The 18,724-nt window shown below is 39.3% G+C and overlaps 1 protein-coding gene across 9 annotated transcripts in view; it reads left to right on the top strand.

Moving 5' to 3' along the window:
- The window catches only part of FHOD3 (formin homology 2 domain containing 3), a 399,651-nt gene that overhangs the window by 280,487 nt on the left and 100,440 nt on the right, over positions 1 to 18,724 (top strand). For 8 of the 9 annotated variants that reach the window (XR_010605872.1, XR_010605873.1, XR_010605874.1 and 5 more), the window contains exons 10-12: positions 1,157 to 1,395; positions 3,227 to 3,313; positions 16,876 to 16,977. Coding sequence is in view for 6 of the 9 variants with exons in the window: in XM_065630338.1 (XP_065486410.1) it covers positions 1,157 to 1,395; positions 3,227 to 3,313; positions 16,876 to 16,977 (428 nt within the window). In the remaining 3 variants the exon portion in view is untranslated. The remainder of the gene's footprint in view (positions 1 to 1,156; positions 1,396 to 3,226; positions 3,314 to 16,875; positions 16,978 to 18,724) is intronic. The other variant, XM_065630343.1, reaches the window with a different exon arrangement.

Consider the following 18,724-nt stretch of genomic DNA (forward strand, 5'->3'; position numbering starts at 1 on the left):
ATCTTTCTCATATAAAGATTACTTAAATGTTATGCTGCATATCAGATCAGATCCACCACTGATTTTATTGTTTCTGCCAGTGATACCCCCCCTCATGTACCCTTAGGTAGCACTTGCTTTATTTCTGTCAGAGGTATGTCACGGCATGTCAACGATGTGCTGTGGTTCAATATGCGAGGTGTTGCACCTGTATTTTACTCCTCTACTGCTTCCAGCTGATGACCTCCCAACCTGTCTCAGAAGCTTCTGTCAAATGTCATTGTGGCCATGCTATTCACAGTGTCATTCTTCTCTGATATTATACATATGTTCCTCTGTATTGACAGTGCTTCTGAACTGGCAGGAAATACTGAATTTTCCACCAAAAGGCATATGTGAAAGTAATCCCGCTAACCTAAAAATTGGGAGGCTTAGAGGGGACATGTGGTCTGTGTTTTTTTCTTCTAATCCATTGTGGTACCAGTTCACAGAAATAGGGTGGGTACTGTTTGGTTCGGTTTGGTTTGGTTTTTTTTCTTTCTTTTTTTCTTTTTTTTCCTGTGTTTACTTCACAGGGAAAGCTGTTAAAATGGAGATTTTTAAGAGGCATGCAGTTACTTAAACATCTGCTGATCTCTTCCTTGACTGGGAAGAAATTACAGCACTTTTCTAAAATACTTTCTGAAGTAGTAGGTGGTAACTTCCGCTTGACCAAGTGTCATGTCTGAACATGAGGAAATGTTCAATCAGTCAATGCATGAGAGGTGGTTTTTTTTGTTGTTGGTTTCACTAGAGCCAAGACTTCACCTAAATATTTTGGAAAGAAATAAAGAGAGCTAGGTGTCCAACACTGCTCAGCTTCCTTGAAAATGAAGTCCTATTTTAAAAAAAAAACAAAAAACAAAAAACAAAACCACCACACACCAACAACTAGGAGATATATAAATGTGTTGTTACAGGTCCTGTAGTGTTCTATATAAGGCGTCAGTAGATAATTCCATTATTAGAGCTGCTACCCTGCACTAATGGATAGACAGCAACTTACAGGGAAAGCTATAGAAATGTCGATCCTAATAGGAGTTAATCGTGTTGAGATCAGTTAATTCTTAAGGCCTAGATGTGAAGGCCTGTGGTACCATAAAGGAACTGCATCAGAAGCCTCACCTTTCTTTCTCAGATGACACTAAGACATGAGGATGGAGATGAGAGCGCTGACCCCCCTCCCAGCGTGCGCAAGGACCGGAGAAGGGCCAGTCTTGGCACTGGTGAGCGAAGGGGGCTGGAGCGCCGACGGAGCCGCAGGCACTCGGTACAGAACGTCAAAAGCACTTTATCGGCCCCTGCGAGTCCCTGCAGCCAGTCAAACCCTGGCTTCGCACTGGGGCATGGACAGCACGTTGAAGATCACAGTGAGAGGTAAGTGCATGAGCTGAGGAATATTCCTTTCTTTTCCCTTATTACTTTCTGCTATGTCAGTTGCACTTTATTAATCTGACAGACCTTTCTTTTCTTTGTTTCCTTCTTTCCATTGAATTAAAAAAAGAAAAAAAGCATATTTAAAGTTAAACAAACAAAAACACCAACAAGGAAAAGAAATGGATTTGTAAGTGACTTAGCTACATAGCTAAGTTCTTTGGCACCATCTACCCTAAGTAAATGGACCCAAACCACATGAGGTAGAGCATTTGATATGGGAAGTAACCAAGCTTAATTTAATCCATTGACAAATTTTATATTCAGTATACTCACATAATAGAAGATTGTAACAAGGGCATAGACACATTAATAGAGAGCTATTTGTCCTGTATATGTTACAGTTCATTCTTTTTTTTCCTCCCCTTTGCAATCAGCATTTCAGAATAAATGTTCTCCTTTGAGGCTACACCATAGTAGTGAATATATATAATGTTTTATGATTAATGAAAGAGAGATGGTAATGACTAGTTGAGCAGCAGTCTGCAGCACTGGAGTCAGCGGTAGCTAGTGTCATTGCCAGTCCCATAATGCTGGCTCGGGCTGCACAGGCTTAGGAAAAAAGGGAGCTGCAGATCCTCAGCATGTCTGACTAGTGCACAGGAGGGCTGGAATTAATTTTGACTAAGTTAGACATCTGATCAGCTCACCTCCCTTTGATGTCAGTGGAGTGCAGCAAGCACTGGTAGGCCTTCGGTTACCTAACGTGTTCTAAATGCCTGAAATTTCAACCAAGATTAATTGTGCTCTGAAAGTGGCTGTTTCTCTATGTTGACTATAAAGGGAATCTGGCTGACTAGCTCAGGTGAAGATACATACCTTGCAGATAGATAAAGCTGGACACTGTCATCCCATAGCTGAAGCTGCAATTTGCAGAACCTAAGTGTGCTCCATGAAGAGCATATCTTGTGTTGATTATAACATTTGGGAAGTTCTTTGGAGGTTTCCGTTGATTAGCACTGGATCATAGAATCATTTTGGTTGGAAAAAACTTTATGATCATCAAGTCCAACCGTTAACCTAACACTGGCACTAAACCCTGTCCCTAAGAACCTCATCTACACATCTTTTAAATACTTCCAGGGATGGTGATTTAACCACTTCCCTGGGCAGCCTGTTCCAATGCTGGACAACCCTTTCCGTGAAGAAATTTTTCCTAATATCCAATGTAAAACTCCCCTGGCACAACTTGAGGCCATTTCCTCTTGTCCTGTCACTTGCAGCTTGGGAGAAGAGACCAACACCCTCCATGCTACAACCTCCTTTCAGGTAGTTGTAGACAGCGATCAGGTCTCCCCTCAGTCTCCTTTTCTCCAGGCTCAACAGCCCCAGTTCCCTCAGCTGCTCCTCATCAGACTGGTGCTCCAGACCTTTTACCAACTTCGTTGCCCTCCTCTGCACTCTCTCCAGCACCTCAATGTCTTTCATGTAGTGAGGGGCCCAAAACTGAACACAGGATTCGAGATGTGGCCTCACCAGTGCCAAGTGCAGGGGGACGCTCACTTCCCTGGTGCTGCTGGCCACACTATTCCTGATGTGAACTTAGAGCCTTAAAACCCTGTGTTACGTAGAGCAGCCCTTCTTGCGAAGTAAACTGAGGTGACTAAAGCTTAATGGCTTCAGGCAATATGAAAATGTAAGACCCCAGAGAATTTAAACAGTAATTGCATGTCATTTACTGCATAATGGCTGCTTTTTTTTTTTTTTTAAATTCTTGCATTTGGCAACACGTTCATACTTGTTTTCCATCACTTTCTATTGGCTGGGTCTTTAGTGGGCTGGTGGCTGAGAGCCCCATGGCCTTACAGGCTGACGACGAGGATGACAGTGCATTCGAGGCTGAGTTTAAAGCATCTTCAGTGTGAGTACAGCTGGGAGCTTCAGCTGCTCTGCATGGAAAGCCTCATGCATGATCTTGGGCCCTGCTTCATGACTTAGCAATATGACTGGTAATCTGTGTCCGTGGCTGTGCAGTAGATATGACTGATTTTTTTAAATGATGAATTTGGGTTGGAAATAAGGAGATGCTTCAACTGTACAGAAAATGCTGATTCTCTTACAAGTCACGCAGGATAACAACTTCTGCCAATACTCTTTCTCACTATTAATGTTTGCTTACTAGCTTTATTTTGCAGTCTTTAGTAACTCCTAATGATTTTGTGTTTCAGCTGTTTTTTAGTTTCAGGGGAATAGAAACATGGCAGGTTAGTTTCATAAGTTCTTTGAATTATTTTTCAACCAATATAGCATGAATAATTGTCCTACTTTTTTGAAAAAAAATTATCCAGTTCTGTTCCACACCCTCTTTGACAGTGACATAATTTAAAGCATTATTTAAGTTTAAATCCAGGAAAGAAGTCTTCATTTAAGCTGACAAATTTAATTTTCATGTTGCAGTTGTCCTTGGAATCTTCTCTAGGAAAATAATTAAATGCTCTTCAACTCCAGTTCAAATTTCTAACTTGCTCACCTGCCTCTGTAATGAAAGAAGTATTCAATTATAATTGTATGTGACATTGATATTTACTTCACATATTAGATAAATAAAAATCCTTTCCACACCCCTCCCCTCCCCCCACTATTCTCCAACCTTCTTAGCAGGTAGAGACAGGGAGTATTACTTGTAGCTAGCAAATCATTTGTTTGCTTTCCTTTTTTCCCACTGGACATTACAGACCACAGAATATCTTCTGGCACCCAAAGATGCAAGTTCTATGCCCAGTTAAATTATTAAAGTTGCCATAACAAGAAGGTAGTCAACCATTGGCTCTTCTATAAATCCCACTGGGTTTCTGGTAAACAAGCATTTCAGAAAATCAGATTCTGTCCTTCACATTTTTAGTCTCATCGTCAGCCCAAATCTGTAGTTGTGGTAGGAAGAGGAAAACCAGCCTTCCTGCTTTATCATACATATCCCAGTGAGTCTCTCAACTCTCCGTGAAATAGTCCAGATGAATGCAACAATATCTCTACATCTAATAGCTAAACTGGGACAAAAAAAGTGAAAGCTTCATGGCTGCTATTCATAAACATTTAAACAGAAAAATAGTGAACTTGAATGACTCATACAAAGTTTTTATACACATATAAAGTTTTAATTAACCTTAAGTGGAAAGTGGTTTTCCTTTCTGCATTGTTCCTACTGGAATCAAGTTTTCAAATTTGAGCACATGGTCACTGAAAAAACATATTTATTGGTTTAAAGGATTTTAATACAGCATAAGTTTAGGCATTGCTGCAATTTGTAATGAAATTTAAAAATCATATGTTAAAATATGATACGGGCATCACCTGGTTTTTGTTTTTGTTTTTTTCGAAAGCAATGCTTCTTTTGTCCCTTGTGCTTCCATTGTTAATACTGTAGAGGGGAATCTTTACAAATAGATAAAAATTACTTGATACCTCTCTATACTGAAAGTAACTTTTGGTCATCCAGGAAAGATCTGTCTTCTGCCAATGACTCTTTTGGTTCATAATCCTAGTCCCTCTTGAGGAAGGAAAAAAGTTAGCAATAAGTTTTTGCAGTGCTGTATTTTCTGAAAAACAGTCTACAAAAAGGGTTTCAGTCTCTTTATTCCTTCACTACGTTTTCTTTAACAGTAGGAAATATGTAACAAAATTAATGATAATCTTATTGTGTTGCTCCTGCTGGTATCTAAGCTTCGTGTGTGGTTGCAGATGTCTATGTCTGCTTTTGCAGTGGATTAACATGATCAAGTTTGGTGGAATTGCTTCTGATGGACATGGTTAGAGATTAAAATCACACTCTTACTCTCTACTAAATTTTGTTTTGGGCAATATTCTTGGTTATTTTTGGACTTCACTACCAAAATCAGTAGAACATTCAAGTTCTTCCTCAGCATTCTCCTTCCCACAGTGTTCATGTTTCTTCTCTTTCTAACTCTGTCAGCTGGTTTGGCAGTTACTTTGCTTTTGTTTACCACATCAAACAGGTTGTCCACAGTCATCTGCTTTGTGTCGACCGATAAGTCTTCCAAAAAGAGAAAAATCCATGGTGCCGGTAAAACAGAAAAAAAGACAATATTGGCCAATTTCTGTTCTGTCTCACAATGCTCTATATCCAGAAAAGCTGTCTGAAGTCAATGGGGTTGCTCTGATTTACGCCCAGCTAATTGAGAGCAGACTTTGGGTTTTAGAGCTGGGAAAAGTTGACCGTAAATGCAAAGGGCAACCAGAAGAAAAACTTGCAGGCCTTTTTCATCCATTTGGCAACCTTATTCCAAACTAAATCTATTGCTTTTTCACTTGTGGTTCAAAACAAATAAAGACCCAAATCTGCTTTTTCTTAAAATAGTTTTTAAGAAGTGTAAAACACAGTCTAATGTGCCTTTTGCTAAATAAATAAATAAATAAGTTGAGAATGACTACTAAATAGGAAAGGCTGGAGGTTGGTTTAGGCCTATGTAGCTGCTGCAGTGTGCTTTAAAATGCCAGTCCTGACCACCAGCAGATTTGCTTTGCTCAAAACTTCTTTCTTTGACCATGGTGGAAAAACACCAAAAAGCCTGGGGGAAATTCAGTCCTGCTAACATGACATTTTAAGTGCTTTGCTGATGGCACCTCCTAAGGTTTTCTGCCCTGGTCCAAACTGAGTGCTCTCAGTCTGTGGTCTGACATGTTGTTTCTTAAGTGGTAGACTTTTAAACAAATTCTTCCATGTTTTTGTTTTTGGTTTGTTTCTTTTTTTTTTTTTTTTAAAGTAAACCTAGCTTTTTCCAACCACACAATGGATAGAGTCAGGGAAAAATGTAAGGAGTGGCAAGGAACTTGCACTAGATTTATGTTGTTATTGTATGCAGTGATTTCTGGTTATATAAGCATTAAAAAAAAAAAACCCCTCTGTCTCTCATTCTTGCCTCCACTGAGGGAGTAGGAGGCAGGTAGTTCAGAAGTTCTTAGTGCTGTCTTGAGCACTAAACAGGTGCTCTGCAGGAGCCCTAGATATGCAAACCAGAAACAAGTATTCCTCTCGATTTTCAAATTAATGTTTCACATTTTGCTGTGCATTTTTTTCCTTTAATACTGCACAGCGACCATCCCTGTCTCTCTCCCTGGGTGTCACATCAGAGCTGTGTTAGCCACACTTAGCAAACATTCTCAAGGGAGCTTCTGTGTGGTTTACACTGACACGTCTTACCAGCATTTCAGTGAATGGCTCTGCCAAAGCTTTGTGGAATTCGCTACAATGAAAGACTGAGGTTTATAGAGTTTTGAGTAGCTAGGATTAGGTATCTACCTCACTTTACTAGACTCTCTGCTTTCTTCTTTTTCATAGCTTTGATTTGGTTTATGGCATCAAAAATTGCAAAAGAATTACTAGGATTGATCAAATAACACTATACATGTTTGTCTAGAGATAACCAGGCCTTGGTGAGGACTTTGTTGTCAGTATTCCTGTGTTTGAAACCTAACAAGCAGAAGAGCTGACTGCCATCTGAAGAACCCAGCAAAGCAGAGCCTGCATCCTGAATCAGTGACCAAAGCTGGATTTAACAAGCTATCTTTTTTTACACCGTGGGGCTAAAAGGTATGAGGAAGACCAACTGTTCAGGTTCACCTGAGGCTTCCAGATTTTTCAATCTGAAGAAGCTTGGCCTTCAGGAGAACTGCATTGATAAGGAAAAAAACAGCAGAGGTCCAAACAGGGAATTATGTACCTATGAACTGTGCTTTTGTTAGGGTCCTGCCTGGAAGGCTGTTAGGACTCTTCCTCAGAGCAGAGATTAGCACAGGAAATTCCAAAGTTTCCTGCAAATTTCTGGGCTAGCTGGACACCAGCATCACTGCACGATGCACAATGGGCTTAAGGGCTTTCACACCCTTTACAGTCCTAGAAGCAAACTGGAAAATTGTTGTCTAAATAAAGAAAAGCTGTGCTGAGAAGTCCTAAGGATCTGTTTGTTAGAAAATACATGTTTGTGATGCTTGAGGATGGCTGAGAGGCAGGAAGAGATCATAACGCTATTTTGGTTTTACCAGAAAACAATGAACACAGCTGAGCCTCTGATGCTAAGCATTTTTTTCTGTTTAGTTTTGGATTCCTGTCGAGTTTCTAACCAACAGCGCAGACCTTAGTTTGGCTATTATGCCCCATTAACTGATTATTCCAATTGCTTCATGTAGAGCCAGGCCTGTAGGGATGGTTTGTCCGAAATAAAGCTGAGACATCTTTTTTTTTTTTTAATCATGATTTTTCATGTTTTCAGACGTCCTAAACCATAACTAATCTTTGATTTTTCTCTAGAGCATTTACTATGGCAAAATTCCAGTTTTTGTCATGATGTTTCGAGTTCTGGTGACTTTCCACTACAGTATGTGAAATGTTTGATTATGTGAATACTTATGGTGACAAATATGAGTGATATTATAGGTATGAAACAGAAAAGTGGGGAGACTCAACATCAGCATTTAATGCAGGACTGAGGCTGTGATATGGATTATTAAAGGCCCAGAAGAGAACATAATTTATTTTTATTGATGTAATAGAAGGAAACATTTTTTTTTCCTAGACATTTGTCTCTGGTTCCTGGTTTTGGATATCTAAAACAACTGAGGCATGAATCTAGACAAAGGGAAAACATCTTCAGAATAAACACGCAATTGCTTATCTGTGGAAATATACGTGGGAGCTGAGTTACCCATAATAGCATTTGCGGGGGGAGCTTTGAAATAGAATGGCATTTGATCAGTTATAGGGGAGATACTAACTTTTTTGACAGTTTGGTTGGTATGTACGAAAATGGAGATGCGAAGTAAAAGCAATGGTTTTGGAAAGAAGGTTTATCTATGAAATTAAAAGGCTTGGTAAGGTAGCATCTGTTCATAGCATCAGATCTTTATTAGTCTTTGACAACAATAACATACAAAATCAGATCTGCTATTTTAGGTTTGGGGCAGGGAGGTCACGTTTATGTCTTTTGTGCAGATAGGGTTATTTGAAGCATGAGGTCAAGCATATCTGAAAGGAGAGAGAATGAAAAAGTGAAATCTGTGATCTTACTCTTTGTAAGACTATCTTGGAAGTTCCTGTAAGGAATGCATTAGAGGAAGAGACCTAGATGAGTTAAGAAAAAATTTCTTTCAAAGCCATAACAAAAGACTCCTTTGATGTATAGATATGGATTGAACCACTAATGCATGAGTAATAATTAAAAACAAACAAACAAACAAAAAACCAAACACACTAAAAGTTACAACTTGATGAGCATCTCAAGTACAGGTCCTATTACTGTCTGAGGCTGATACCAGCACTTTTTATCTGAATTAAAATATCTCTGTAGAAGGGTCAGATTTTGTAGCAGGGGTATTTTTGCTGGCTGTGGGCCTTGCTGAAAGGAAATGTTTTATACTCGGTATACGTGCAGAGTCCAGTTGACAGCACTGTACTTTGCTGTAAAGGCAATGGCAGATTTTCCCTGTTTGAATTTCAAGAGGAATGAAGAAATCACTGAAACTTGAATGAGGTTATAGCTGCATGGCAAATAAAAGCACAGTGTTACTTAGCCCAATTTCTTTTACTTTTTTTTTTCCTTTGTGTATTTAGCTTTGGTGAACTACCTGAGGAAACGTAATGCCAAACCAGGGTGTGAATACGTTTCTCTGAAGGTCTGTCTTAGCATCTCATGCACTGGACTACACGTCTTAGAGTTCATCTCCACAGTGTGTTCCCAGTGTTTGTAAACACAATCCTTTAAGGCCAGGAAAGTTTTCTCACATGTACCATGAGATGGGAGGAAAAAAAAGACAGCAGTTCGGCAGAATGCCATTTCCAGATCCCTTCCTTTGAAGTAAGGGGCAATATAGCGACCTTCAAGTGTCAACCAATATGCAGTTCCAAGCTCTGAAAACACCATTTCTTCTCTCTTTCTGTGTATGTTTCAATATTTATTGCTCCTAAAGTCTCTCTACATCATGATTCCATTTCTTTACCTCTCTGCTCACACAGATGTGAAAACAGCAATGCTGTTCAATGATCAGAGAGTTGGGACTCTTGAAGTTTGTGCAAAGTCTTGCCAGTGTTTTACGCAAGACTCTGCTGTCTTGCTCTGCTTGGATGTGTCTTATATAAACCAACTGCAGCAATAAAACAAGTGTGGAGGCATTACCTAGGTGTTATTTAGGTGTGAAAAGTTGTTACTGATCATATTTTAAGGATAAGAGAATAACACTAACCTAAAGAACAGCGTAACCTAAAGAACAACGTAATATGAAGACATAGTGAATACATGTACTTTACATGTCATTTCCTCAACTTTTTTTTCTGAACAGTTTGCTTTATTTAGGGCAGAAATACCAGGATAATTTTCCTTTCGACCTTTGTAATTATGCATCTTAGTTTCCCTTTTATGCAGAGGGCCAAATTTTGATGCTTTGCAAGTAGGTTTTTATCCATATTATTTCATGTATGTTCATCTTCACGTAGTTGCACTAACTGCAGTGCTCTAACACATATAGCAGTGGAATAGAAATGGGCAGTTGGGTTAATATGTGGTTTCTTTAGTTTTTAATGGAGGAGGAAAGTATATGGTCATATCTTTATACAGAGTAATAAATGACGAATTTAGATTATTACCACTTTCAGCTTTCACGTAAAAGACTAGCTGAATCTGTTTTGGCAGCTAGGATAGAAGAAAGGAAGAAGAGTACCAAAGCATTTGTTTGTTTTACAGGGACTTAGGAATTTGGCTATGAACTGTGCTGTCTAACCTGTGCAAGTGGAATTTCACTCATAAATTGAGGACAATGGGAAGCGATCGCAAGAGAAAATAAAATTACATCCACTGTGACTTGTCAAGATCGCTCCTTGATGGAATATTTTTCATTTTCTGTTTGTTCACCTGTGCCGGGTTCAGGGAAGCATCTTTCAAAGTGCTGTGCAAGAGCTAAAATAGGTCAGAGGTTTGAAGCGGAGTAGAAACAACCTTGAGAGAATAAATCATGGGATCAACTGCAGTGTTTCATTTAGAATAATACTGTGGAATGGCTGATGGTGGTCTTACTTCACTGAATGTGGCCTGTAGTCCTAGTCGGGAGCAGCTCTTCTGAAAGGCAGTGAAAGTTTAAAGGAAAGTAAATTAAAGAAGCTAAACTGAAAGCACTTGACTTAATTATAAAAAGAATGGGAGAGAGAAAATTCCTCATCAGTAATTAACGGCACATAGGATGATTTTCAGAGACCGTGGGAATAGTGACCGATAGCTTTACAGTTCCCCAGTCCTTTCTTCTCTGTGTTGCTTCATAACACTAAGGTCCCTTTTCTCACTGAAGTCCAATGTTGGTCTTTCTTTGGAATTTCTATATAATTCTGTGGATGGTTGCAAAAGGCTCAGACATACACTGAGGGCCTCGTCTAATAACCTACAGAATTAAGAAGGAAATATTTAGTAATACGTATTGGAATCAACCAAAAGGGAAATATTTTAACGTGCTATTATCTCATGAATTGTTCATGTGCAGAACAAAATGTTGTTAGCATAATTATGGCAAGACCATCCTGTTTTCTGTTCTTCTGTATTCACACAATTACAGTCAATTTTTTTCTGGATTAAAATAAAGTATATCTTACACTTTAAAAATTTCCTTTGAGAGCAAGCAGAGCAGAATGTGTTCCGCACTAATGCTTATTTTCTGGCTTTGCTTTTGTTGTTGTTCCTTCAGCAGAGCCTTTGATTTTTCTATTAGCTGTATCTTTGGGGATTTTTTGGAGGACTGGGGTGAGAGACTTATGTTTCTGGGCTCCAAGCTAGAACAAAGAAAGTCTGAGTATCTTCAAGGTGCCTTCATCAAAACTCTACAAAGCCAAAAGTTTGCAGGGAGCCTGGAGAGGACAGACACTACATAACCTTGTGCATATTGTTCAGCTCTAGGGACCAGTAAGACAAAGAGCATTTTTTGGCGCTTTTGGTTCTTGTGGAGTGAGAGTCACTGTCTTGAACAGTGGTGCCTTAGTTTTAAAATCTTCTGCCCCAGGCTACGTTAGGTGTGCGTTAGGTATGATGCCCAGTATCTTACAGACTTTGCCCCTGCCTTCAGCTAAACTTGTAGATGAGTCCCTTGATTATAATTTCCTTTCATCAGCCTGTGTTTGTTAGTGTTTGTGTCTCTGCAACTTAGAGTAGCTATTTAGTATCAGCAGAACAACTTTGATTGGCACTCTTTTTATTTCTTTTTTAAAAATTATTTGTTTAAAAGAGGAGAAAGGTTAACCCATTAGTTATAGAGCCTTTGCCTGGCTTTCATTTTGATGCACCAGCGGTTCTCTATACATAAACGTACATGTATTTTATGGGCTTATACTTTCATGACAAACTTTACTTGAAACAACTGAGCAAAACCTGTGCCCTAGTAGATGCTTGTTAGTTGCCATGATTGAAAATAAACTTTATAAAGATTTGTGAGGTTTTTCGTTTTCGTTTGTTTGGTGGGAGTGTTAGTGGTAATTCATTTTAAAGATGAAAATAAACATGATGATTGTTTTGATATTTGTTTTCACTGCTATAAATCTCCTGTCTGAATAGTTCTAATCTGGTACTTTTATCATGGAACTGGAGTAACCCAGCAATAGCCTTAAGGTTAGCTGAATATATGTGATCCTTCAGCATTAGCTGGAACCCTTCCTCCCTGCTGCAGGATAAATATTTGCCTTTTGTTTAACAGGAAAGGTTCCTCAGAGCTACTGAAAAATGTGCTGGCTTCCGCAACCTAGTTTAATTGAAAACCTCCCTATGAATCATTTCTCTTAATTTAATTCTACTGTTGCATTAACACCAAATTTGCATGTGTATGTGGGAGGGAAAGTGAGCTTTTCCACATCATCCATTCTCCATTGCACACAAAAATGAGCACATAACCCTGAATGGTCCAGATGAATTCACAAATCTGTCTGCTGTTCTCTTTGAGCATGCAGCTGTCTGATGTTCTTAGCTTTATAAGAATGTCATCCATCTGCAGTTGGTGGTTTGCTGTTTTAATAAATATTTGAATGGAAATTTTCCTTTTCTACCTTTTAGGAAAGGTTTAGCTAGCAGATACTACCTGCTTTCATGGACAGATTATCTGTTCTCTAACAATACTGAGAAACAACTGCTACTGTTGATTTGCCTGAAAGAAAAGCACACTTGATTCTTGCCTGTGAGCTTACCCTTCTCCTCCAATCTGAATCTAATCCACATTCTGGTGATAGTCCAGGGTCTGAAACTGTGAGTTTAGTTGCTGAAAGAGGACTTTTAAGCATGGAGCATCTCCCCTAAGCCCACACTTATTTCCCCTGTGCAAGTTCCCCTCGACCAAATAGGCTCCCCCCGGGGTTGGGGAGCGTGCCTGCCGCTGCACACACCACCAGTCATCCCCGCAGCCAACACACGCAGAGCCAGCTCCTTCCTCGGGCTTTTCCAAACAATTGCCAGGTACATGCTGTCCTCCTGACTTCATATTAGCAGAAGAGAGCTTTCCAATCAAAGCTGCTTCTGAGCTTTTGATCTGAAAGTCAAGAAGGTTTGAAGAGAGAGTCCTTGGTCTGGCAGAAGGATGATCTCACTGGAATCTCTGAAATTAATCCATGAGTTAAGGTACGATGATGGGCCCACAGAGCTGCTTAACAGTTCATAGACATCTGGAGAAAAGCGAAAACATCAGTTAACTTCCAGCCTCTGTCATAAGAAAAGCTGAGTCAGGTGATTATAGAGGTCTTCTTTTTGGGTCAGGAGTAAATAAACTAATTTTCCTGATTTTGTCCATCTCAAATCTCAGCAGCTGGCTCTTGTGGAGCAGGCACTGCTGTCAGCAGCCTCAGAAGTGCCAGTCCCCCGAGCCAGTCGCTCTAGCAGTTGCGTAACACATCCTTGGGGTACTCCATGAGCTCTGAGCAGATGGTGTGTGTGTGTATGACTGGCAGATGCTTACTTCTCAGAGCCCACCAAGTTAATTCAGTTTTCTTTGTTATTATCCATAGTTAAGATATATGTGCAAAGATCAATAAGATATTAACTTGCAACGAAATATTCAGCTTGGAAACAGTACCCATTAGGGATGTCTCAATGTCATATTATAGACTGTAAAAGCAAGTGTGCCTCACAGGGTTGCTGTACATGCATAGGTCTTTTGAAATATGATATTCTCAAACAATATACAAATTAAGGGGCAGTTACTTTTGATCTGCTCCTTTAGAGTACAGCAAGGCATAACATTTGAAAAGCGGGATCTCGATTTTTTGCTTCCGAAGATGAAATTGCAGATAAACATCACAGGAGACAGAAGTATTTCCTCCATGTGTCATTACTAATAGTTCATGACCCATCATGAAGGGAGACAGGGGCTAAACATTCCCTTCAGCTCCATGTAGGTCATATCACCTCCTGGTCTAAATTCTGTTTCTCGTTGTAAAGCAGGATTGTGTCTCTACGTATGGACTGAAATGAAAAACCTTACAGGTCCCAAACTGATCTTTATGTGATAATGATTTTCAGTCCAGTAACTGACTTAAAGATTAAAGTAATTTTCCATTTTATAACTCAGCCTTCAACACATGGATGTATTGCACAGCTTACCAGAAAGAAGCATGTATGTTAAAAGCTATGGTCCCTTAAGCATAACTATCTTATACATATACTGAAGAGCTATTCCTATTTTAATCATGTTTTTAAGTAAATGCTAGTGCTTATGGAAAATACGTTATTGATGGCTCTGGAAACTGAGTTATCACAGTTCCATTTGCTAGTTTGTTTTCTAGCTGTCAACTTGAGCTTATATGGACTTTTCTGTTGCAATTCTAAAAGCTGCCTGGTTTTCTGGATGGTGTGTTTTTTTTCTTGCAGACAACTAGTCCTTCCAGGGTAAGGTGCAGTAATTGGTTGGTTGGTTGGTTGGTTTGTGAGAGATTGGTCATGTATCCTAATTTTATGAAAGCTATTGTATATAGGCTAAATTTAGGGTGCTTTCGTATTTATGATTAAACTAGTTGTATGGGAATCAGTTTTTCCCAATAATGGATTAGAACAATACTTTGAACATCAGTAAGAAACCCAGAGGACTGTATTTTAATTGATTACTGCTCACCTGGAGTATTTAATATATGGTTCACTTGACAGTTGTGCACTTTCTACACAGAAGCTCAGCATTTTCAAAACCAGGTGCTTGAAAGTTAGTAAGTCCCTGTTTAGTTGCAAACTTCAGCTGGCTCTAGGGAGATAAACTGTACAGTAAAAGTAGATTGAGGCCTTTAGGAACCAATTAAATATCCTAATCTGATAAATACTGATTACAAAAACTCTGAATGGTGGGGAAGGGAACAGCTTTCACTGCTGGTGTATTAAAGACTTGATACAAAGACTTTAGACCGTAGGTTCAGGGTTAAAAACACAAGATATAAAAATAGGATGGCAAGATCTCAAGGAAAATATCCAAGATGTGTTGCTCACCTGGGAAGTGTTCATTTAGGGACCTGATGATCCCGTGTTATGACATGATCCTTAAACGTGAAGCTAACCCTCTCCGTTTTGGATGTTTTTTTTTTCTTTTCAGCTTCTCTTTCTGTTCAGTGCAATTATAATTCAGTGGTTCTCAATTCAACCTGTATCGTATAAACCCCCGTCCTTACTACCATGCACTCGTGTGAACAAATAGATTCTCAAAGAATCCTTTCTGACATCCACCATATCAGATAAGTACAGCACTTAAAATTTTGGGCATTCTGAGACAGTTGAGGAGAGCGAGGAATTTGACGTCATCAATCTGGAAACCTGGGGAAGCTTACAACACAGTAATAACAGGTCCACTCTAGTTCATATAAGCAATAGCTGTAATATCAGCATTACAGGATGCATTGTGCTCTTATCAGAGAACCGTGATCCCACAGAGCTTCATGAATTATTTCTTAAATGTGATTGCCGTAGGACTGGCAGATGCAGATGTTTGTCCTTCACAGGAGATAATAGCAAAGCTAGACTTGAGCTCCTCACTAATAGGAAGGGATGACATGAATGCTCCCTAGTCAACTCCTTTTTTTTCTTTTTTTTTGGTATATCAGTACATATATGTGTGTGGAAGTCAAGAGGTGTCTCTGTAGGGGAGGTATATGTTTGTCAAGAGGATAGGGAGATGGAGAGATACCAAGTTATGGTTATGTCACTGTGACACCTTAGGAATGGTTGAAAGTGTTTACCTTGTAGATGTTTGCCAGAGTATTGGAAAAGTTTCAGATGCTGCCATTTTCCCGATTATTCTATAACTAACTCCATACAAATACAACAAATTTTGGATTGACCCTTTGCATTGCGCTCCATGAGTTCATGATCTCACATTGTAAATATTCATTATTCTTATGACATGGAAAATAATTCTAAATGGAAAAAACATACACAGAGCATCCCTTCAGAATTAGAGAAAAGAAAAACAGCTTTCAGGAAAATGTAAGGAATATGATTCTTATGAACTTTATTACTGTTTGTATGTTTTATTTTATGCATGGAGCATAACCTAATGGTATATGTCGTTAAATCAAGTGGAGAACTGGATCACCTGCAAATGGAAGAGTAGTCCAAAGAGAGAGTATTTTCTAAATCTTCCATGAGTCCGTTGGTTTGAGGAGAAAAAGCATAAATGAGAAGGAGATGGGGCAGACAATGTAGCCTTTTTTGGGGTTGTTTTTGTTTTTTAAGATAGTTTTCTTTTTCACTTATGTGGTTTGTAGGTTATGGAGGCTTTATGCATGACTTACAGTTCTTCTCTGCCAGAATAACTGCTGAACTGAAGCCTACTTTGACCATACTAATGACTCTTTACTGAAATAATTCATGTACTGGCATCCAATAGCTTAAATATTGCTATTTGCAAATAGTCCTGAACTGATTTGGTCTCTCCATTATTTCTAACTGAATGGTTCACCCTGTTCTGTTTTCCAGTTGAGCTATCGGTTTCTTAACAGGAATGTTTTGTTTGTGTTAATTTAGAAAGCGTGATGTCCAGTGCCAGCTGTCCCATGCCAGGACAGCATGTACGGTCCTTTTAGCCAAACAGACACAGCTTAATGACTAATGAGTTGAACATCGGTATTGTCATGAACATTTTCCATTAACGTGTCTGCAGGTAGGGCAGCAGCAAATGGAAAGCCAAGATAGAGAAAAAAAAAAAATGGCATCTTTGGGGTCTTAAAAATCAATCATAAAAAACCTAAATAGGGGAGAGGTTATTAATAAAATATTTGGATTGGTAGCTACCCTTGCACCAACACATACTTAGCAGGAAGTTTGAGGTGTCTGTTTGTCTCATGCCATAACTTACACCCTCAGTGTTTTCCTTCCATTTCTAACTTCATTGCATTTCTTGTTCTGGGGACTCACCTTGTTTTCTCTTTCACCTTTTCTCTTTCCATCCCACTGCATGCCTCTTTCCTTGGTCTGACCTCAGAGAGGAAGAAGAGTATGAAGAGGAAGATGAAGAGCAGCCAGTCACAGAGCCCAATACTGAGGATGAGGGGGAGGAAGAGGCCGGTAGGCAGGTCACAGCCAGGTACCGGCAGTCAGCGTTGTCCCTCCAGCTTTTCCTCAGCCTCTGGCGTGAACTTACCAGCACAGCGTGCAGCACCAGCTACCTTTTCACTTGCATTTATAGATCACTCATTAAAACCACCCCCCAAGGAAATCTTTTTGCATTTAAAAGCTTTGTTCACGTGTGTGTGTGTTAATGGAAACATGTATAATTATGTAGGCTTAATGCACTAAGAACTGTTTGTACTCTCTGCCTTTGTACAAAATGAGTAACTCTCACAAATCTTAAAAAATTTAGTAGAAAGCATAACATCTAAGCATGGCTTAGGCTTATCTTGTTAGTTAAGGCAATGGTGAAATGTTGCAGTGTTTTGCTGAGTTAGGATGTTGCTTGGTTTCTTAGGTTTTCATCTGTGTTTTCATGATAACAGCCTTATTAACAATATCTGTCGCTATGAAGACTGAGATTTTTTGAATGCTGCCTATGATTTCTGTCAAGTTTTGTTCATGTATTAGTAGGAAAGAACTACTTAAAGGCAAAGCTCATAGACATATATATTTTTATACATACCTGCCCATCTGTGTATATATGGATATAAACAAACCACCTATCAAAACAATATTCTCCTGTAAAATTTTCCACTTATTTCTGAGGGATATATGGATTTGGCATCTGGCAACTTTATCCTAATAAATTGGAAGAAAGAAAATATGTTCTTTCTTCCAGACAGCCATTTGATTTAGGTTAAATTGTTTGGCTTTGCAACTCGGCAAATGAGATTGGATTTTTTTTTTTTTTTAATAAACCACATTCATGCAGACGCTATACAGCATGGAAGGAAGAAAGGAAACTGTTTAATGTGCAAATTCCAAAGAAAATACTGTACTGTTGTTATTAATATCTTCCAGTCTGCAAATCTTGCCAATGGCTGCCTGAAATTTCAAAATTAAGTGATAATTTCCTCAAATCCAATTCTTCAAAGTCAAAGCTAACACGCAAATTATTAGTAAATCACATGAATATACTAAAATGCTGTTAAAAAATGTAGAAGAGCCATGTACAGGGTGTGATGTGCTTTTGGGCCATTGGTGTTTTAAAATAATAGTCACATCGAGATAACCGGGTGATATTCCCATGGCTTTTCTAAATACCTCTTTTCACTGCCAGTGTAGCATAGCAGAAGCGGTCTGTACCCTGGCCATTCATGTCAGATGCTTTCAGCATAGGCAGGACCAGCCTGGCTTCAGTGACTCCTGTCACCCAGCTGGTGCAATAGATGAACGTTTCCAGATTGCCCACCATGCTTTTGATGTGAGAACGATTACCTGGTATATACCTGATAATTAACTTCATAATATCCAGACATATATAGCATGTATTACGTTTTCGTTGGTTACTCTGTGCCAAACCCACACTCCGCAGATAAGGGCCGTGACTTGCGTGCCTGGAGGTGGGTTGCAGAGGTGGTCTCAGGAGAATGAAATCAGCCACCTGCCAAGTGATCCAGCCCAAAGCCCTCACACAGTGTTTATGCTGGAGACTCTACTGAAAACAGATATACCAAAGTGCAGATCCCATGGCTTTTCACCTGCCTTGCCCCTTCTGTCACACTCACCAACATCTGCCTTCACTAGAGCAAAGCAGATGTCCTTTATGTTGCACTCGGCGCAACTCTGAAAGTCTCTATCTAACACCAACATGGGATGCTGACACTGAGTGCTTTCATACCAGACAAATGATCTGTTAAGGCATTGCCTTTGAAATAATT

This window comes from Caloenas nicobarica, chromosome 2 (assembly GCF_036013445.1).
Source record: "Caloenas nicobarica isolate bCalNic1 chromosome 2, bCalNic1.hap1, whole genome shotgun sequence".
Classification (NCBI taxonomy): Eukaryota; Metazoa; Chordata; class Aves; order Columbiformes; family Columbidae; genus Caloenas; species Caloenas nicobarica.